The 20,647-nt window shown below is 41.1% G+C and overlaps 1 protein-coding gene across 7 annotated transcripts in view; it reads right to left on the minus strand.

Moving 5' to 3' along the window:
* LOC118505315 (pleckstrin homology domain-containing family G member 5) overlaps positions 1 to 20,647 on the minus strand; it is a 101,983-nt gene that overhangs the window by 27,109 nt on the left and 54,227 nt on the right. For 2 of the 7 annotated variants that reach the window (XM_036040955.1, XM_036040957.1), the window contains exon 2: positions 1,334 to 2,912. The exons of the other annotated variants lie outside the window; for them this stretch is intronic. In XM_036040955.1, coding sequence (XP_035896848.1) covers positions 1,334 to 2,812 — 1,479 coding nt within the window. In that variant the 5' untranslated portion in view covers positions 2,813 to 2,912. The remainder of the gene's footprint in view (positions 1 to 1,333; positions 2,913 to 20,647) is intronic. 7 annotated transcript variants of the gene reach the window in all.

Consider the following 20,647-nt stretch of genomic DNA (forward strand, 5'->3'; position numbering starts at 1 on the left):
GGAACTGCGAAGGAAGGTGTAGGACTAGTGTTGGGTAAAGTAGCAAAATTCAGTGTGCTGTGCGCACACGCACTCACACCAAGGTGTGCTGTGCGCACTGTGTGCACAGTGCCCTCAAGCATCCTTTCATATATTATTTGGATATTTTTATGCAGGCTTCATTCCTTTCCGGGACAATTAGTCCATCTGCTTACTTCAAGCACTGTGCGCACAGTGCTCGCCTCAAGCGGTACTCCGAATTATGACTATGTAGAATAAGTTGCGAGCAACGAACATCGTGGAAAGAGAAGTGAAAAGAAGCAAAGCAACCATTTTCTATTTTTTCGTGAAATTATTCACGCCAAACTCTATCGTACACCAATACTGCAATATATCAAACACTAACACTAACAATCCCAACAATAAATTTGTGACGTCATAAAATTCGGTAAACAAAATTGATCCATTCGTTACTTACTATCGATACAATTATGGATAAATTTTGGAGCAAAGTCAAAAAGTTATCCATAATTGGCACGACTCACCACATGTTGTAGAGCGTGAAAGGATGCATTTTTTTTATTCCGAACAACTTCGTAGAACATCGATTTCGTATATCTCTTCAGCTTTTTGAGTTATTCTCAAAAAAAAAAAAAAAAAACTAGTGACCTGATAGTCATGGTACGGGACAGCGATATACAGTGCTTGAAGCGAGTACTGTGCTCACAGTGCTTGAGCCGAGCACTGTGCGCACAGTGCTCGAAGTAAACACTGTGCGCACAGTGTTTGAGGCGTGCACTGTGTGCACAGTGCTTGAGGTGATCACTGTGCGCACAGTGCGCACACTTCAAGGGCTGTGCTTTACTGTGCGCACAGTAAGATGTGCTGTGCGCACTGTGCGCACGCTAGCACTTTACCCATCACCGGATTATGCCGGCTATATACTGGAGCATTAGATTTATTTATAAAAAATCGTCAAATTTTCGGTTTCTGAATGCAGTCGTCAGGTCATTTGTGTTCAATATCTCAATGGTACAAATTATAATACAAAGTACAATATTATACTTTAAAGAATACAAATAATCAATAGAGAAATCCAATCGAATCCAAACAGAATTGGTGGTGGATTTTTATCATAATCTTTCATCAAATTTTAACGGCTTCGAAATCGCGCAAGTAATTTATTTTTATTTTAACCTATGATGACAATTTAAATTATACACTGCTTAAATAAAAAAAAACACCTTAGACGCATTGAAACACAAAAAAGTGACCATAGGTCCTATTAAATTATACAGCGATCGATACAAAATGTCCACATTCATGTCGCTGATGATCATCCAACAACTCTTACCTGCAGCTTTGATGGAGGCGACACAACCAAACATATTTTCATGGTCGTCTTGAGAAAATCGTCCCGTTTTTTGCGTACACTGCTGGCCACGCTCTCCGCCGTCCGGAGCTCGGAGTTGTTCCGCAACCCATTTCCATTCCCGTCGGTTGGTGTTTTCGAGCAGCAGGTAGATGCTTCCGGCTTTGTGCTGGACATGCCGGAAGGTGGCACACTGCCGAAAGCCATGGAAGGTAGTTCCGCGCTTTTATCACTCGCACTTAGCGGTGCTGGCGTCGGTGGCGTAACGTAGCACGCTCCGGCAATGATCGAACCTGCTGGCGATGGAGCGTTAGCGAGGTGGTGTGTCGTCAGCGCTGTTGGATCGATGGTGGACGGTTGATTGCTAGCCGGGGTGCCTACGGTTGCCGGAGTAACGGTACCACCCGACTGTATCTGTGATAGTCGCGGTGGTACCGGTGGTCCCTGTGGTGAAGAAGCCGACTGTGAGCTTTGTGTCGTGTGCTGCAACGGTGCAGTCGACGAAGGTTTGAGCATCAATGATCGAGTCCGCTTTGCACCGGAGGAACTGACAAACGTTGTGAGGGCGGCGGATGAGCTGGATGTGATGGGCGCCGCACCAGTCGATCGGTCAATTGGAGAGGTGGCTGCCGGGGAACCGGTGGAACCGGTCGGTGAGTTCTTTAGGCAACATCCGGAAATGTTGTTGAAGTTGAGTATAAAAGGATTATTGCTTCGTTGGTCCGCGGGTTTGGTGCTGGGGAGGGTTGACTGATGAGAGGTATTGGTGGGCCGTGCCACTACAGTTCCTGCGCTGGCCGAAAGTGGATCGACGTTCGAGTAGTGTGTGTAGTGCGATGAGCCGTAACTAGCTTTACGAAATAATGGTGCCTGATAGTTGGTAACGGGTGAAGCTGGCTGCGTTTGTGGAGATTGCTGACGTTGTAATTGCTGTGATTGTTGCATAGTTTGCTGATTTTGGTCCTGCTGCTGTTGCTGCTGCTGCTGCTGCTGCTGTTGACGTTGTATAAACTGTTGCGTAGTGCTTGATATGCGACTAAATTGATGATAAATCTGATACTTTGGCGGTGACTGCGCGGCCGTCTGGTCGAAGCTTCGGCTTAAATTTTGCGGTAATATTAAACTAAACGCTGCGGCAGCATTATTACTGAGCGGGTTCGAAACGTTCGCACCCGCAGTGTCGTTTTTCAGTGTCGTCATCGAAGCATCCTCATCGAGCAACGTTTGGGTAGGAGATAGCAGCATCGAAAGCGATGATGTGGCGTTAGGTGACGAAGCCGATGCAGGAAGTGGCGGTGGTGGCAATGGAAGGGACGGATGTGGCTGACTGGTTGAATGCATGCTACGCTCCGGCGGTACCGGATAGGCATCGCAAACGGGCGATAGCTGCTCGACGCTACTACGCACCAGCTTTCGTTGTTTGATGCTTTCGTTGCGACCCGGCACGTTGTCATCCATCATAAGGTGGAAAAGGTGTGTTTTGGGTGCGGGCTTGCTTTGATATGCCACACTTCACTACTAAAACGCACGCGTCCCGGTGGCTAATGTGACAGACTTCACCCTGAGGGAGAAAAGGGGAACTGTAGGAGGGAGTGTGTGCGTGGAGTGTGTGTGTGTGTGTGTGTGCGTATTATTTCAGCACATTTGACCACCGTGTCGAACGTTTCGGATTATCGCGCAGCATCCAGCGGAGCGATGTTGCCATCTCACTCCACCTGGTCTGGTACGGTAGGCCACCTGGCACACCTGGCTGGTATGTATATGATCGGTTGCGTATTTTCGGGTCTAGCTGTACCCGTTTCGATAGCACACACGCTTCCGGTGGCTCGCGGTGCGAAAAGTTTTCATTCCGATGTAATCGTGTAAGGGTTCGCGTTTCACTTTCCAGCTGAAAGAATTGTATTAAGCACACGTAAAACTATAAAACAAATTTAGCAATTATGATGAAACCTGTTTTGCCATGTAATGTTTTGCCGCACGATTATTTTTTTAATAAAGATTGAGTTTGATAAAAATAGCACCTTATGTACCAATTGTATTATTTTTAAATTTGAATGTTTTTAAAAATATTTCAAACATTTTAAAATCATATCGTTTATTTTGTGAATCGTTTACATTATTCCAGTGGAACAGCCTAGCTGTATTGCTTTCAGGGGCATGTTGAGTAACAGTTTACAATAAGGTCGAAAAATGCATGAAAATGGTTGTCTAGCTACATGTGTATTCTGGAGGTTGTATTGCAGTAATTTTAAAGCATGTTTGATGTGTTGATCTATTGCTGTCTGTTTTTATGATGTCGATTATGTTGTGTTCGGAACATTAAAAATTAAAAATTATTAATTAAGGAATAGAAAAGACCCACCACTAACATGGAATACACTCGAACTCAAGCTATTGTTAAATAGTTTTTGATGAAGTTACCAACATAAATTCTTTTTATAAATGCTAAAGATTACATTCGATTACAGATTAACATTGAAAAAGTTGATAAAAACTGGTAAAGTTTTTAAATTCTTTGAAAAGATAAAGTTAAAACCTTAACAAGCTTTTTCGACAACTAATTATAATTTTTAATATATTTTATTTTTATAATTTATGGTTATGTTTAATATTACTCATATTTTCTATATGCCCCTGCACACATTTCACCGTAAACTTCCAAACAATTTGCATGCACTTGCGTTCAGTACAACTTCTTAGCCGAAATGGGTATACTAATAATTATGCCTTGCATTACTTGGAAACTTGCTTGCAATTATTTGCATATGTCGTATCTATTTAGCTAAAGAAAAAAAAAAACCTACGGCACACAGCTCGATCTGTCTTCAGTGTTCACGTGCAAGGCGCTAAAGCTTTTTAGAGTTATCTAATTGTTTACTGATTGTATACGTTATGAAACAAGGAAGGAAAGAATTAAGGAATCTTGCCGCTTTAACACTTTAACCGCCTGCTGGTTTAACCGTGACTGAGGAACAGGTATGACACCGTGATTAGAACTTTAATAGAATTGTAACAACCGAATTATGCAGACAAGGTGCTGAAAGTGTTAAAAGACTCGCCATTGCCGAGGAATCATGTATTTGTAACATTTAGATAAACTCTGACTTCAACTTGGTTGAGATATATCATTGTAAGCTTTCCTTGAAATGAATATATTTTTCGGCGATATTTAATCGTTTCGACTTATGACGCTTTGTGAAGATGGATTGACCGAGACTCCGAGGCCTCTCCAAGTGTCCGTAGCTTGGTAGAATATGCGGTACATGTCTTGAGGTCATTTGAAATTGTAATTCTTCACGAAATTAGGATCCTGTTTTCTTCTGGTTCTCTAATTTTCTACAAGTTGGAGTTTTGAACTCTGTTTCTAATGAGAGCTGGCAGCAATTGAGTATCCTTTTTCCTGAATTTTTCAACTTAATTGTAAACGGTTCGCAAAAATTTTAAAGTAATGACTCAAGAAGGGTATGAAATAGATTGTATTATTAATTTTTACTAAAAATATTTGGGTCGGTGAGCCTAAACGAAAATTAGTTCAAGTTTTCATTTTTAATTTTTAATAAAAGAACAATTTAATAAACAAGCAATTCAATCAGTTAAACCTTATCAATTGAAGCGTGCCGTTATAAAAATCGCAAAACCCAATCTGTTTAAGGACTTGCATTTTAATTTTTCTTATTATTTTTTTATCTCTATCAGAACGCTTGCCATTCCCCACCTTCTTTCTACCATTGCGATCAATAAACGTTATTGCGTTTAAACCAATTTCTTCTGGAAGAACAAATCCAACGCATAGACTGAGAATTTCATCTCAACTTCATGGAGCAATTTGGATTTAATTAGATGAGATGGGCCCAACGGTGGCAATAGCAGAGCGGGAAAACATAGATAACATATTTTCACAGCTCTTTTGGTGGGCTTTAGATTACGTGCCGCAATTTAAGCGCCCCAAATGAAATGTGAGAATCTTGTCCGAACAAAGATTTAGATGTTTGGAATTTCGGAGAAACAATTCAGGTATCTGAATTCATTTGAAAAATTCATTCTTATGTCCAGTGTCGTACTACCTATAACAACCTAAGAATAGATTATGTTACTACTTGGCAATCCTAATAAGATCACCTTTTGTGGTTGAGTAAGACATTAAAGCCGCTTCTTCACGTAGTGTACTCAGAGCTTTAATACAACGAGAATCAGCTTAATGGCTCCATTATGTGTAGCGGGACACTTTTACTGGTGTGCCACCAGTAAAACGTAAACGCAGTTTGAAATTAGGTTAAGTTTCATCATTCTTGGTTCTGTTATCGTGTGTTCAGACGTACAAATAGACGTCTCGTAAACATTGATTAGAACATTGGTATGCCATTAGAGTGCCGGCTGTTCCGGCTGTTCCGGATAAATAATAAATATCGCAAACGGATTTATTGGTATTGATTAGGAGGACGCGTTTTTATGGAAGAATTTCCCCCCGGACGGCCGTGCGGGGCAAAATGATGATTGATTGCCAAATGTGATCGGAACCGTGACGCATCGGGATGGTGTTCCTCTTTTAACACCCTTTGAAGGTGAAATATTGAAGAAGAACGCCCCTTGCTGGGTGAGGGGGGGGGGGGGAACCATTCGTGGAAAACTACCCACCATCTCATCAAGAAGAAGCTTGCCGGCTTGCTCTCGACCTACACACACCAGCCTAGCGATGTGCTTGAAAGAATCCCTATTATTTGTTTTGTAAATGAAGTACAGAAAGTGCCAGCTCGGTGAGGAGGTCGGAGCTTGATGCCGGTGGCGACGACGGAACCGGAACCAGTGCTTGTTATGGAATTGGTTTATTTTTCTTCGCTTTGTTGCTCGTTAGTAAAGTGAGTCTTTGGCATCGCAGCCCTAGCATGAAACGAGCGGTACATAAATGCATCGATGCAATTGCGCAAAGGATTACAGCGACGAGCAACAAATCGTTCAATGTTTGGAGCCTTGGGCAAACAGGCTTCGTTGGGGTACCGTCCGGAGGAAAACGTCTGCAAACGACGGCAGAGGCTGGTAATAAAACATTTATAAGCGTCATACATAATGTATCTGTTGATTTGTCCGATGGAAAACGGAGAAGCCGGTTTTATTGCATGTTTTGTGTGTGTGTGTGTGTGGGTTTTTTCTTTGTTTTTTGTTTCGCTTTTTTTGTACCATAAATATTCTACGAGGCTGTTTTGTTGCTGCAAAGTCGATATGCATCATCTCGACGCTATTGTGCAATATATGGGGAAGGGTTTATAGATGGAGAGAATGCTTAAGGAGAATGGTGCTTTCTTGTAGTTCAAGACACAAAAAGGTACTTTGAATGTGTTTAAAAACATTGTATGCATCTTTAGACACGTACAACTGTGTAAAATACATCTTAACTATTCATTGGCAAAATTGAATGATGTTAACGATTTTGCAATTCGATGACCCTGTGACCTAGCGATTGTCCTGACATGAAGAAGCAAGAAGGAAATGGCTTTATGACGTTGGGAAACTTGAATTCAGGTGTCAGAGCATCCATTGAGACGGCGAAGTTTATCTTGAATTGTTGAATCGAATTGCTGTTAGGACATTGTTATACCTAACTTGCCATAACCGTTCATGTCACAAACAGCTAAACATCTCAAGCATATTTCATTGCAAGATACATTTCTTAACCACATAGATACAAATTATACATTATTCAATGCAGGAACAATTTACAAATAAGCTTTTCGGAAGTCCCCGGATGGAATTCTCAGGGTGTTTGACGGCAGAGTTTCATTCGCATCTCTCAAGGCTTTCATCGTGTCCAACGAAACTTCCGCTGGTTGACGATGGCTTGCTTGGGATAATATTCTTGGAGTGTTAAGTTTTGGAATTTAATTGGCAATCAATCTGGGCCTTTTTATGAATGAAAAGCTTTCTGCTTCCTTTCCTATTCATCGCCCTGTAAGATAACGTGATCCTATGTACATGCATCTTTTTGTCCTGTACCTCCATCCCCTCAACACGGGATTGCCTGAATCTGATCAATGTATATGCCGACGACGTTTGAGTGGGGACTACCTCGCTTGCTATAATCGAGCAGGTGAGAAAAGTGATTGAATCCTTTAGTATTTGTTCCGGGACCAAGCTTAACATTGAACAGAGCGTTGCGGTTGACATTGGCCTTATTAGTATCATCAATTCGAAACAACTTAGTTACAGACTACATGGAATGGCACCGAAGAATTCTGGGAATACTATTCAAGCAACGTTCAGCAACAAGGACATAGGGATTAAAGCATTTCGTCAGCAAATACAAGCTGGAGCATACATGGTCAGAAGGTAGGAGTTACCAAACAACTCACGAAGGGGTAAATTTGACCAACAGAGAGATTTGCTTCTCTCCTTTGGTCTGGTGCAACCAAGGTTTCAGGGGCTTGAATTACCTTAAACAACTTTTCACACTATTAATCCTCCCTATCCCCGTTATCCTTTAAATTTCACTTTTTTCCCAATAATAGTACAATAACCAAAACTTCATTTTTATATCATACAAAACAAAAAACGGGAACAATACTACAGGTAAGAGACGAAAGAGGTCCAAGAGACCCAAAGTCTCTCAAAACTCTACAAACAACAACATTTCGTCAGCAGTTTCGGTTGCATCGAGTAAGAAGTCTCAATTGGTACCAAAAAGTGATTCTCCTCAAACTTTTTTCCTGCTGCCCAAGATTTGGCAAGTTATACGGGTTTCAATTCTTCAAATGGCGCTCAATGCACCCGCAATGGCCCTGTAGCCGTTGCATAGCACAAAAGGCCAGCATAAGCTTCAGTTTGCAATTCATTACCAATCCAAATCGAAAATATCAACAAACCATCAAACTACCAATGTCTGAAAATTACGACACAAAGGTACACACATCGATTCAAACATACTGCCTATATGTTTCTAGTGAACAACAAGATATCCTGAGGAACAAATCTTCACCGAACAGAACAAACAGCTTCTACACAATGTTAAATATGCTCAGCAGAAGAGTTTTGAAGAATAAGTTCACTTTCAAAACGCTGTGCTGACTATTGATGTGCTAATTGAGTCCGAATGAGTTAAATCTAAGCAACGAATGAGATGATTAAAAACATCATGAAGAGTTATTCCCACTCTCTTAACAATTAACTCTCTTTGCCCAATAACTTACCCTAATTCACTGCATTATAAATCACTCGTGACTTAAATATTGCATTGATAAATTAAACCACAATGCCAAGATGATTTCCGTAAATACAATTTTTGTTTGGGTTAGAAATAATGTAATGCGTGTAATGAAGTTAATAAGTTAGTCGGCTTGTAAAGTTAAATTTATCATCTTGTTTAAAGGAGCACGGTCCACTTAATGCTAAAAACAAATCCGAGACACAAATAATTGTTTTTTTACAATTACTACATTCTTCTTATTCTTCTTCCTTGGTACTACAACCTCGAGAGGTCTCGGCCTACCATTTCTTGCTTTCTGTGACTAGATTTTACCCATAGCAAAGTAGTCAGCCTTATTTACGGGGAGGGGGTCTGGATTGGATTTGAACCCCGGCCCTGCTGTGTGAAGGCCGGCGCCGCTGTCGCCTCGGCCACCGGACCACCCCATTACTACATTAAATGTACGAAATTTTGCAGAATCAAGACGTGCATGAGTTAAAAGAGAGGATAATTTGATTTGTTTTGTGCGATAATGATGATTATCGCCACCTTAATTTTTTTGATCTTCTTCTTCTTCTTCTTCTTGTTCTTCTTCTTCTTCTTCTTCTTCTTCTTCTTCTTCTTCTTCTTCTTCTTCTGCCTCTCTTTTTCTTTTTCTCTTCTTCTTATTTCTTCTTTCTTGGCCTAACGACCTCGTAGGTCATGCCTGCCATTGTTGGTTTACTAGACTTAGACCGCATTTGATTTCTTCCAAGAGTTTAAGATAAGGCCTGAAAACCACGTCATACCTGTAAGAGATATTCCTTCTGAATATCCAAAGTCGACTGGCCAACTTGCTACGCCGATGAGCATCTCCAACGTTCCAGTAAAAAAAGATTCTGATCTGGAATCTTCACTACTGTCTGGACATTCGATGTATGGAAGATATTTGATCCGTTGAACTTATGTCAGTGCTGTTCCAGATTCATCGCCTCGTTAAAATTCTTTTTCTTTAGTACATCAAAAATTAAAACTTTCTGAGAAAGCCTCTATCGTACCGAAACAAAAAAATTTATCGAAATTACTAAGGATCAAACTAACTATCGAAGGTCTGCTCGATTAATCCGAGCTAGGTAGAATATTTATCGCTTTTAAGATAAGTCGATATGACACCTGTATCACTTCTCTATAATCACTACGTCCAAATACCACAAAGTTTCAAAAATACTAAGATCACAGATACAACCGTTTAAACACAGCTTACCACAAGGTACGCCTGGTTAGACTAGAAATTAAGCTGTTTGTCAGTTAATGCACCAGCGAACCGTGACGTAAATACTGTACATTGACTAAACCAAGTCAAAATAAATAGGAAATGCTTCGCTTTTAGCTACACTTGTTCTTGCCAACGCTCTGGAACGACAGGACATTCGTTTATGTCGTGGTGTGTTAATTGTGTCACACTCTTACAGAAATCAGCGATAATTTGTTGAGCACCACTTCTGGCCGGGTGCCGTTTTCGATTTCAAGCCCGCCTGCGCTCCGGCTTGTTTAGTTTTAATCAAACCGACTTAATTGGGAGCCTGTAATCAGGGGTGATAAGTTAGCACTTCTGGTGAACGAGTATCCTAACGCTGATGGTAAGCGCACAGCCCGAGCGCTATCCCGGGAAAATCAAGCCCTGCCGTAAGAGCTTAAACCTTGCCGCACCTTAGTTGACAATAAATTAGTCCCACTTGTCGAAGCTCGCCTCCATTTTCTCATCTCAGGGTGAAGACGCACCCGGGTGTCGGATGTTCTCGGATGAAAATACAGTCATGCCGCAACCGTTCGGCAACCAGTGCTCCGGTGCTACGGTCGATTCGAGCTCGATCGACGTTTGCTTACGAAGCCAGCCGAACCTCGCGTAACGAGACGCTACTGCCTGAAGATGAAGATATTCGTATGAGAATTTACAGCTATTATTCCCACTTGACATCAAGGATTAACTACTTCGCCTGCAGGTTTCATGATTTTTGCCTCGCTTCGAGCAACACCGATGATGACGACGACGGAACGACGGCAAAACGGCCGAGTGCGTATACAAACAAAACTAATTTGCGGTTGTTGGTCTAACGTATTTGCCTAAAATGAATTGACAACCGAACTGCTTGGTGAACTCGACCTACAGGAGTGATTTCAATCGTTTCATGTGACCGGTCTGTTCCACGGGGGTAAGCCTCTGGAAGGTTTAATCTGCTCTTCCAGGTTTCCATAACTTTGAGGAACTTTCCGGAAAGGATTTCATACCCGGTTAGTCATGTGAAGAAGTGGAACCACTGTTTAGAAAGGACCTATCAACTAGAGGGATTGTAAAGAAATTTGGCAAAAAAATTTCCCTCAAATTCTGTATTCATGAAAATAGATGAATCGTTCACCTTTACTCCCGTTTTTATGATGTGGCGTGAGCGAAAAGCCGATAAAGCACTGTGTCGGGTAGGAATCGATAAACTGAGGCGTCCTTCAAAGTGGTTTAAATATTGCTTCATCTTCATCAACCATCTCCTGTGAGTGATGGCCAATTTCCGAAAATCAAATGTAACGCTCCAAAAGGGAAGTGCTTGTTCATTAGTTAAGGGTTGCTTCTGTCGTTATTTTTTTTTGGGAAAAAATGAAAAAAAAATAATAAAAACTGGTACAGACAAGCTTTAGATGAATCATTCATTTGTAAAAGGTTCAAAATTGATACAAAAAATCACCATCATAAGCTCAACTCTGAGTACGTCAAGATGCACCGTAAGCTCGTCTATGAAATTTCAACGCGTTTGATGCGACCGCATCATTGAGCAAGAGCGTGTAGGAAAAGAAAACAACGCAAAAGCTTAATAGAGCAACAACTCACAAGGGTCAGGCAGAGTTTAATTAAAGCGCTATGGTCACCCTTGCCCTGGTTTTACCACTATGCCCTCTCCCGAGGATGCATGTGGCGTCGTTAAATTATGAGCCACTGAAATGAAGAAATTAATTTGATGCACTAGAAGTGGATCATCCATCCATTCCATTGCCGGCCCCGCATCTATTGCGTAGTTCCCTGGCAAAGGCATAATTGCCACAAATGACCTTAGGGATGAAATTTTTCCTAGGACATCCACGTTGTTGACAGTCGGACGTCAAGGATTCAATGCTGTTTTATGGTTTTCTTCGGGAAAAAGGGGAACACTTTCGGCCGGCAGGCTAGGAAAGGGGTGCAAAAAAAAAAACTTGTAACTGGATCACCGGTTTGATTCGTTATTAAATGGTTCATTTCAAATTTAAAATGAATTACGCTGCGGACTAAGAGGAAGTTGCAAGCGAAAGGAGTGTCCGTGGAAGATGAAATGTATTTTGTATTGTGGAGCATCAAAGTCAAGCTCCAGGCTCGCTAGCCTTCTCTATCTCTCTTCAATTTTAAATCGCAATGCTGTTTAACTTGTATTCTTGATCGCCACAGGTATAATGCTGATTAATCCGCTAGCTTCTCTGGAAGTGAGCTACCCACCTATTTAAGTGACGCAATAAAAAACAAGCTTCCACCACTTCCTAATCGTTTGATGTTTACATTTACCATTTCCTCCTTCCAAACTTGAATACTTCAACTTTGCGCGGTCACACAATTACCGTGTTCTGATGACTATGTGATTTATAATAGCAGGAAATTACCTTTTTAAGCAGAGCCAGCGTGGTAAAATGTACAGGGAAAGCGTAGATAAAAACACTGTGACCAGGGCTGAAACTTTTGGTGAAAATCGAACACGGGCAATTATATCCTGAAGGTGGCCACCGACACCAAGTGGTAATGATGAAGGCTAAGGGTCGAAAGAAGCTGCAAAGTATGTGGCTAGGGGAAAAAAAACTTTGCCAATTTCGGTACTCGATCAAACACCCGATTGGCTGGTTCCGGGAGATACCGCGAAACAGAAAGCACATGAGAAGTAATAAGCGGCAAAAAGTTTGCGCCGCCAATGAACAAGGTAGCAATAAAATCAAAATCATTATTTATGCTGTACCGAAACGTCCGTAAGTCTTAATGGGGGAAGACTTTTGGTAGTGCAGTTTTTGTAGCAGTTGCTGGTTTGCTGGTTACATCTTCATACCGTAGGGTGTTTTGTGCAATAAATACTAAAACTTACGAGCCGTGAAAATGAGGTCCAGCGATTGAGAGTAGTGTAGGGAGATTCTAAACTAGGAAGATTCAATGTTCCATTCCCTAGATAAATTGGAATCCGATCAAAATCGGATTCGATCCAATCGGAATTTTGGGATTGAGACTCGCATTCGATTAAGAGTTGATTGAGTTTAGATAAGGATTCGATTGGGATTCGTTTGGGATTCGATTGGGACTCGATTGGGACTCGATTTAAGTTCGATTCGATTCGATTAGAATGAGATTAGATTGGAATCGAAGAGGATTCAATAATAATTCAAATGAGATCTGATTGAGATTTTTTTGGAATTCGATTTCGATTCAATTGGGATACGATAGGGTTTTAATAAGAATTCGATTGGTATTGGGATGCGATTCAGATTCGATTGAGATTCAATAAGGATTTGATTGGGTTTCAATTGTGATCCAATTGGGATTAGTTTGGGATTCGGTTGGGATTCGAAGTCGATTCGATTGGGGCTCGATTGGGATTCGCTTGGGATTCAATTGGGATTAGATTGATATTTGATGGGGGCTGTATAAGGGTGACAGCATTTAAATAGTACTGTTGTTTGTTCACACCAATGCCGATTTCCGTTATGTTTTTTATTAGTTTGCTTTATATACTTGGGAAAGAGCACTGCAAGGCTACATCTTTCTTGGAGGATACAGTGTTAATCTAAACACCACACCCGCTCTCCCTTTCCACCAAAAGGGGGAGCTTATCAAAGGGAAGAAGTGCCATAATGTGAGGGATTCGGACTCAAATTTTGATATTCGATTCTCTATTAGAATTGGAATTCGAAGATTCGAATCCCCACCAGGTTTAATTTATTCAGTATTAAAATATTCGAATTTTTAATTTCTATTTACTTAAAGGAAAACAATAATTGCAGTGCAAATTGCAAACAACAGGTGCAAACAACAAAAATGTTCGCTTGACGGTGTTGAAATATTACTTTACAATAATTAAAGTCATATCCATCGAATCGAAATATTCATTCGATGTTGAAATGATGCTTTACGGGAATTAAAAATGCCTTTCACACCTAAAAATAGACCATGAAACCATTCAATTTCGTTGTATGTATAAAAACAGCTATTATAAAAAAACAACAACAAATCGCACACTGTTACTTCGACTTCGTTTAGTCACTACTGAATGAAGACTCGGAGCTTCCATAATAAAACTGAAGTTAAATTGAAACTAAATTAAATCGGTTCCGAGCGCAAATTTCTTCCCGCCAAACACGCACCCATCCCGCAAACACTATCGGAAGATTTCTCGGCAAAAATCGTGCTCAAACTTGCGCAAAGTTTAATCATTGCCGAAGCGCCCCGTTTGATAGCAAGTAAAACTCATTAGAAACAAATAACCGACGGTCGATCTTCCCTGCAGACCGCTTCCGCTTCGTGAAAGTCAAACACATAGCAATGACTAACCGATGAGCTAGTTTCGGAATCGGGGGTGGCCCCGTTCTTCGTCAGGTAGCTAGCTGGCTTCACTCATTGTTTTCGGTTTGTCTGCAAGAACTTAATCGAACATGAGTTCTCAAGGATGAGAGCTCTGCAGTTGCAACAGCTAGTGACTAGTTACCGTGTAAGCAGGTGCCAGGGTAAACATAGAGGTGGTGTTTGTTTTCCCGTTGAATCATAGAGTAAGGTAAGAGGATTTACCAGCTTTTCCAATCAGGCGATCGAAACTTAAACTTTTTATATTGGTTCGTAAAGCATGAAAACAGCTTGCATTTTTCCTAAAACTGAATCCTTAATAGAAATCGTTCATATTTGGTGACCTTCCACTCATTCTCCTTCTTCGTGATATGAACAAAATGAATCCAGCACTACATGCAATACTTCATATGTGTGTCTCCTTTTTCTAAAAAAAGTCAATTCATTTATCGATCACCACGCTGCCATTATCAGTGTAAAGCGCATCATTACGATGAATGGCAAACGGCCAAATGTATACCAAATGGAACAGAAAATTGATTTTTAAGATCTTTATCTTATTCTCTTATGCTCATAATTGCTTCGTTCGCTTCATTGCTGACGCTGTAGCCGATCTCGGTCGCAAAAGTCATTCAGACACACACATACATACGACTTATATCCTCTTTTGCCACAAGAAAAACTTGAGTGACGGAGGTTGTATTGGGAGGTTGTCGCGTGGACCCAAACCGCTGGCAAACGGTTTCGGAGAAGCAGCATTTCCCACCGACTGGAAGATGAGCTTTCGTTGCGATGATTTTTATGCCCCATCAAATGTTCGATCATTTTTATCAACTCGCTCTCTTTCTCCCCTATAGCAGTACAAAAGTTGATATGGCTGATATTTTTTGCTTGTTGAACTTGTTTTTTCGTCATACACACCGTGAGATAGGGCATTACGTAGCAGAAGAACGTGGTATAAGGAGATGATTCCATATTGGGGTGCTGGAGTTACAAATTTAACATCGACAGCGTGTAGCTGCCGTACGTGAAAGAAGTACGGCGATTCCGAAGATAAGGTACACACAAAATATGGATAACCCAACCGTTATCGGGCCGAGCGCCAGGGCCCATCATGTGGGATAAAATCTCGGGCATCTTTAAATTTGATTATGGAAAGCATTATAATCTGGCGTGGCATATGCTAAAATGAATCAAACTGAGCCGTGACGCCCTTGAACCAGTGAGCAGTGAGATTTTTTTTTTTTTTTTATTCATAAAGAACGGCCTGGCCGTATTAGCAGTGAGATTGTTTGAGGCAGAAAAATGTGAGACTTATTAGTATTTATTTTATTACAACATCAACGCAAAGTAGCTTCTTTACATCAAACTTTGATTTTTTACAGCTATTTAGAAGTTTGTACTAAAATAAATAGTTTTCATCTCCTCTTGCCTCGTAATGTCAGCTTTAGAACTGCCAATAGTTTACTAAGTTAAGTACATAATTAAGTTTTAGTATTGCTGACATGGTATTATTCTTCGACTAAGCATGATTCTTAGATTTAGTATTTCACATTGCTAATATTAATCTCTCCTGAGTGGGTTCGGGCTGTACTTGCCTTCGACTGTTCGTTGAATGTTTTTTTTTTTGACGTCAGGTTATCCCTAAGCCATTTTTATACAAATATGTCCTACAGAATAAACGGAAACGATATGCTATCTTCTGCCGATTTCTGTTCATCTCTTATCTCCTGCTCTGTTTTGTCGTCGAACCCTCTTTATTCGTCGACCTATTTTATTCGTGGCTAAGTTTAAAAAGATTCCAATATTACATCCAGCAAAACTGAAGTGGAATTAATCACAATTGTAATATCCGTATTTGCATCTTTTCCCAGCAGAAAGTGACCTGAGCTTGTTCTAAGTTGCGGTGCCGGATAAAGGCCGTTACGGATATCGAGGGAGGGTACTTTGAATAATTCGAATAAAAAAAATAGTAAGCTGCTTACCTACTAATCGGGAGCTATTGGCCACGAAGCAATCAATCCTCGATACCGTTCAATCACGTTAGCTCCGTCCGTTCAGGCACAACTCCATCACTTCTTCTCAATTTGGGCCTAACAAGCCTCCTCTGCCCATGTGAACGTCCTAAAAGGACTATACAAGATGGGTTTTCTGGGTTAGCCCACCGGAGTCTAATTCGCTGCACGATAGTGGGATCACCGTTCAACTCATCTAACGGTTCCTCCATTATTCTTCCACACATACGGGGCTAAAACTCCTTCTAAGCATGGTTTCATCATGTCTCAGAGCCGTATGTGAGTACTTGAAACTATGAATGTTCTACACAGTTGCTTCGAATTTCGAATATAGCTTCGAATTTAATCTTCAACCCGAGATTTAGTGACGCTCGTTCGATCCTATGGCTAGCTTCGACTAAATAGAGGCGCCAATCCAACCAATGATGTCAATGTCATTAGCGAATGCAAGGATCTGGATTGACTTATGGAAGATGTTCCCCGAAGTTTCCACGTGAGTTTAGGATGGTCAGATTGAAGAGGTAGCAAAGTTTGAACTACTTAAGCTACCTATGGCTAGCTACTCTTAATATAAAAAGTGAAATTCTGTTTTCTTTTTCCCTAGGGACGTGTCAAAATTGGTTTAAACACCCTGTATGCTTATGGCTGCTACTGATGCTGAGGTGTGCAGCATCTTTGCTTCAGACAGAAATTGATGATTTTCTTGTTTATGTGTAAATAAAAAAAAAATAGTTCACATTTCAAATATTTTAATGATTTATTATGAAGCTCGGCACGGCAAGGAAACTGGTAGCAAATAAATCCACAAGTACTTCCACAGCTTATGACTTGCATATGTCAAAGTTTTGCGAGTTTAAAAAATTATATTTCGATATTTTTACGCTGCCCTGGCACTTGCAAGCACTGCTTGGATAGTATCAGCCACATAAGGTCTCCTTTTTTTGTCCATACCCGCTGCTCGGTACGCGGTAGATGGGGCAAAACAGCGAACAAACAGAATACTACACAAACTGAACGCAATACAAATAACAACTGGATGAGTCATCATCGCACTGGATGGTGTTTTGTTTGGTCTGTGCGGTTTAGCACCACGCCGCAACACTACCAGTGTCCAGCATTTATGGAGTCCTCGTGTTCGTCCAGTTGCTGGTCGTTTGTGGTTTGTGCGGCAGTGTTGAAGTGTGTCAGATTCTCCGATTTATGATGTTGCCCAGCTTCACGGATACGAATGTACAATAAAATGCCGTCCCATTGCTAAGCAGATATGATAAATTGAGTGATGAATCATTCTCATCCTTCGAGCCTTCGAGCCTTCGTGAAGTGTGAACAAGACTTGTTTGCTTAATGCACTGTTGCCTTACATGCTGTTCTGTTTTTCTTTACACAACGCTCACTGAATAAAGCAAAACATATTTATTGAGATTCCTAATCCCCGGCGAGGATTAGATCCTGAGAGTTTGCTTTCTCTTTCTTTCTCCAACAGTAATTCAACCTCGGGAACAATCATGTAAAATTATGCAGCAACTTTCGCTAGCACGATATCCACATCGCTCTATGATTTACACTTTGCCTGTACCTCAACAAAAGCCATTTCACTTTTTCGTCTTTTTTAACATTGTTATAAACTAGCGCTCCAGCACGTTTTGATCCGGACCTTTTAAACTTGCCTCACTTTTGCCGGTTTGCATCAAACTTACCGCATCAAAGCCGTCGGCAAAAGAGTTCTCCAAATTGAGGAACCGCTTCTTAGCCGTTGATGCTTCATGGTAAAACTTTGGCCCGGCTCAACCACGAAACGTTTCGGGGTGGTTGGGGCGAAGCATTCATAAAGTTTCATGAACCGCCACCAAGTGGCATTTCAAGCGTATTCCGAACGCTCAGCTTGAAATTAACTTTTGCTATCATTGCTCTGGTGTCGAGTGGGGAAGCGTGGATGAAAAACCCAAATCCAATCTGTGCCATTTGCAGTCGCGTGCCACCAAATTTACGTTACGCTTCGCGGGTGAAAGTAAGTGAACCGGAATATTTAACCCCAACAGGCACAGAAGAGGGTCTCCCTTCCATGCTGGGATGCTGATGTGCGGGTAGCGAAGGGAAGAATGAAAATAGCTCCAAAGTGTACGCTTCACACACCGGAGTTATCCTCCTTGGCCAGTGAAAGTATTTAGGGCGAGCTGAGTAGGTGTAACATTTGGGTAATTACCGGTTTTAACATGTACCGGTTCAACTCATCACGGTGTGGCATCTGCACACGACATGTGCAAATTTAAATACGCTTCTTTTATTCTTTAAATTCTTTTATTTTTTTAAATTTTACCTAAAATATTGTTATGCATATTTTTATGTAGCAAGTTCTACTGTTAATTGAACCCATATAAGACGGTATAAAGCGTAACACATATTTTATAAAGTTTTGGTGCCTTTAAATATTCGTTCCAGGGGCGGCCGGTGGTAGACGCGCCACAGGTGTCAGCCTTTATACGGCAGGACCGGGGCTCAAATCACATCCGGACTGTTATCCCGTGGTGAGGACTGACTATCCAACTATGTGGCATTAACAAGTCTAGTAAGCCAGAAATGCCATCAGAAATCACCTTAGTGGTCGTTACGCCAAGAAAAAGTAATCTTCGTTAGAACTGGTTTACTTTGCACGAATTACACATATAAAACAATAGATTTTGTAGAAAGAGGTAGATGATTTGAAAAATCGATATTTTGCCATACGAAAAACGTGTACTCCGTGCAGGATATCCCGTGAATGGAAATTTAGAAGATTTTTTTATAACAATTGTCATTATGCGGGTCCTTCCATTTTTTTGATGAAGCATGCCCTTTGTTGCCTCAAAATAAATGTTAAGACGAGTCTAAACTGTGGAACCTATCCAAACATTTTTGTAAAACTAAAAAACCCTTTGGTTCCAAAAATTATTTGCGAAATCGTCGAAATTCGATTAGGAAAATGCATTGTAAGGGAACCGTAATAAGATTTTGAAGTAGTCTGCAAACTAAGATTACAAATATCATACCACTCGTAAATTATCTAAATAAATTTGTAAAACTGCAAAGCTCTGGTCCAAAATCATCTTCATTTGGCTTTACAACCCGCAAAAGGAGCTATGAGTGGTCTACTTGATATGAAGTTTTCAAATCATTCCTGCATACCAGCAGACAGCCGGTTTAGACGGGATTCTATATCCGGTCCTGCCTTGAAAGCAGTGACGGATTGAATCGGTTGACAGGCCCAGGGACCCACTAACGGATTTCAGGTTTCTAAGATTCTAAGTCCTCGGAGCCCTTTGTATGTTCCGGGACCCAAGCATCTGCTTAGTTTGCACGTACTATGAAACGCCCCTCAAGAAGTATAAGAATCGTCGCTACTACCACCACGACCACCTGACCGGTAGCATATAAGCATAACTGGAATGGTGCTGCCATAGTATATCCTGAACTGGTATATCCTGACGGTGGCCAAAGCCAAAAGGATTCAATGGCTGGGGCACGTGATGAGGAAGCTGGAACCGTTCGGCGTAGGGGAGCACATCGGGTTCTTTTAGTGGATCAGGTAGAGTTCAAGTTGTCGAAGGTAGAATACAGCCTTGGTTTATAGAAATGCGCCCCTTGTGTGATACGGATTCCCTGAACTACCTCTGATAGACGAGCTCTGTTCTTATCAGGCAAAGAAGAAGAGGAAGAAGCATGGTGTTTGAGCTGTTTCTGAGTTAATGTTCAATGTGGAGTGGTTTTTTTTAAGACTGTTCTAACTGTTTTTCTGTTAAATTAGAAACCAAATTGGTTCGGTTATTTCAAGAGAAATAACCCTGCTGTGTCGGAACTTGACGAAGAACGATCGTGAGTATTCTGGAATGCATATGAGTTCTAAACGCTCCAGTGGAACGAGGGGTGTGCATTTTTTATTGTTATAATTTCTTATAAACTTTATACTTACATGTCTAGAGAATCATCGAAATAAGTAGAACGTACCAGAAAACATTTAGAAATCGTTTGCTTCAACAATTTTTCGAGCATCCATTCAAGTCAAATTTGTAATTTTTGTAAAAAAAATCTAATCCGTATTGTGGTGCGTAAGTTTAGCTGAAGGCTAGTTTGGTGGTCTAGAAACATTTCAACCACTTAACTTCAAACAGTTGCTGTCGAAACGTTGATGTGATCGGACGTGTTTTCTCTTGCGCGCGCGACTCACGAGTGATATTGTGTGTGTTTGTGTGTGTTAGTTAGCGATATTGCTACTCCTCTATTCCTAGCGAAATCCCCCTTTTTTTTTTTTTTTAACGTCACAGTGCACGCAAAACGACAGATTCTGAGTAAGTCAAACAATCCCAATGACGGGCCCGTCGGCGGCCGCAGCTATGTTCCCCCCACTCTCTACTATAGAGCAGAGGGGGAGAACGTTGCCATTGTATATGGATAGAAACGGCGAGTACGGAGAAAAACGGTTTTTGCTGTTACGTACAGTGGGGGAAAAAACCCTTCCCGCGAATCCATGGATACTGAGC

The sequence above is a fragment of the Anopheles stephensi genome, chromosome 2 (genome assembly GCF_013141755.1).
Source record: "Anopheles stephensi strain Indian chromosome 2, UCI_ANSTEP_V1.0, whole genome shotgun sequence".
NCBI classification, from domain to species: Eukaryota; Metazoa; Arthropoda; class Insecta; order Diptera; family Culicidae; genus Anopheles; species Anopheles stephensi.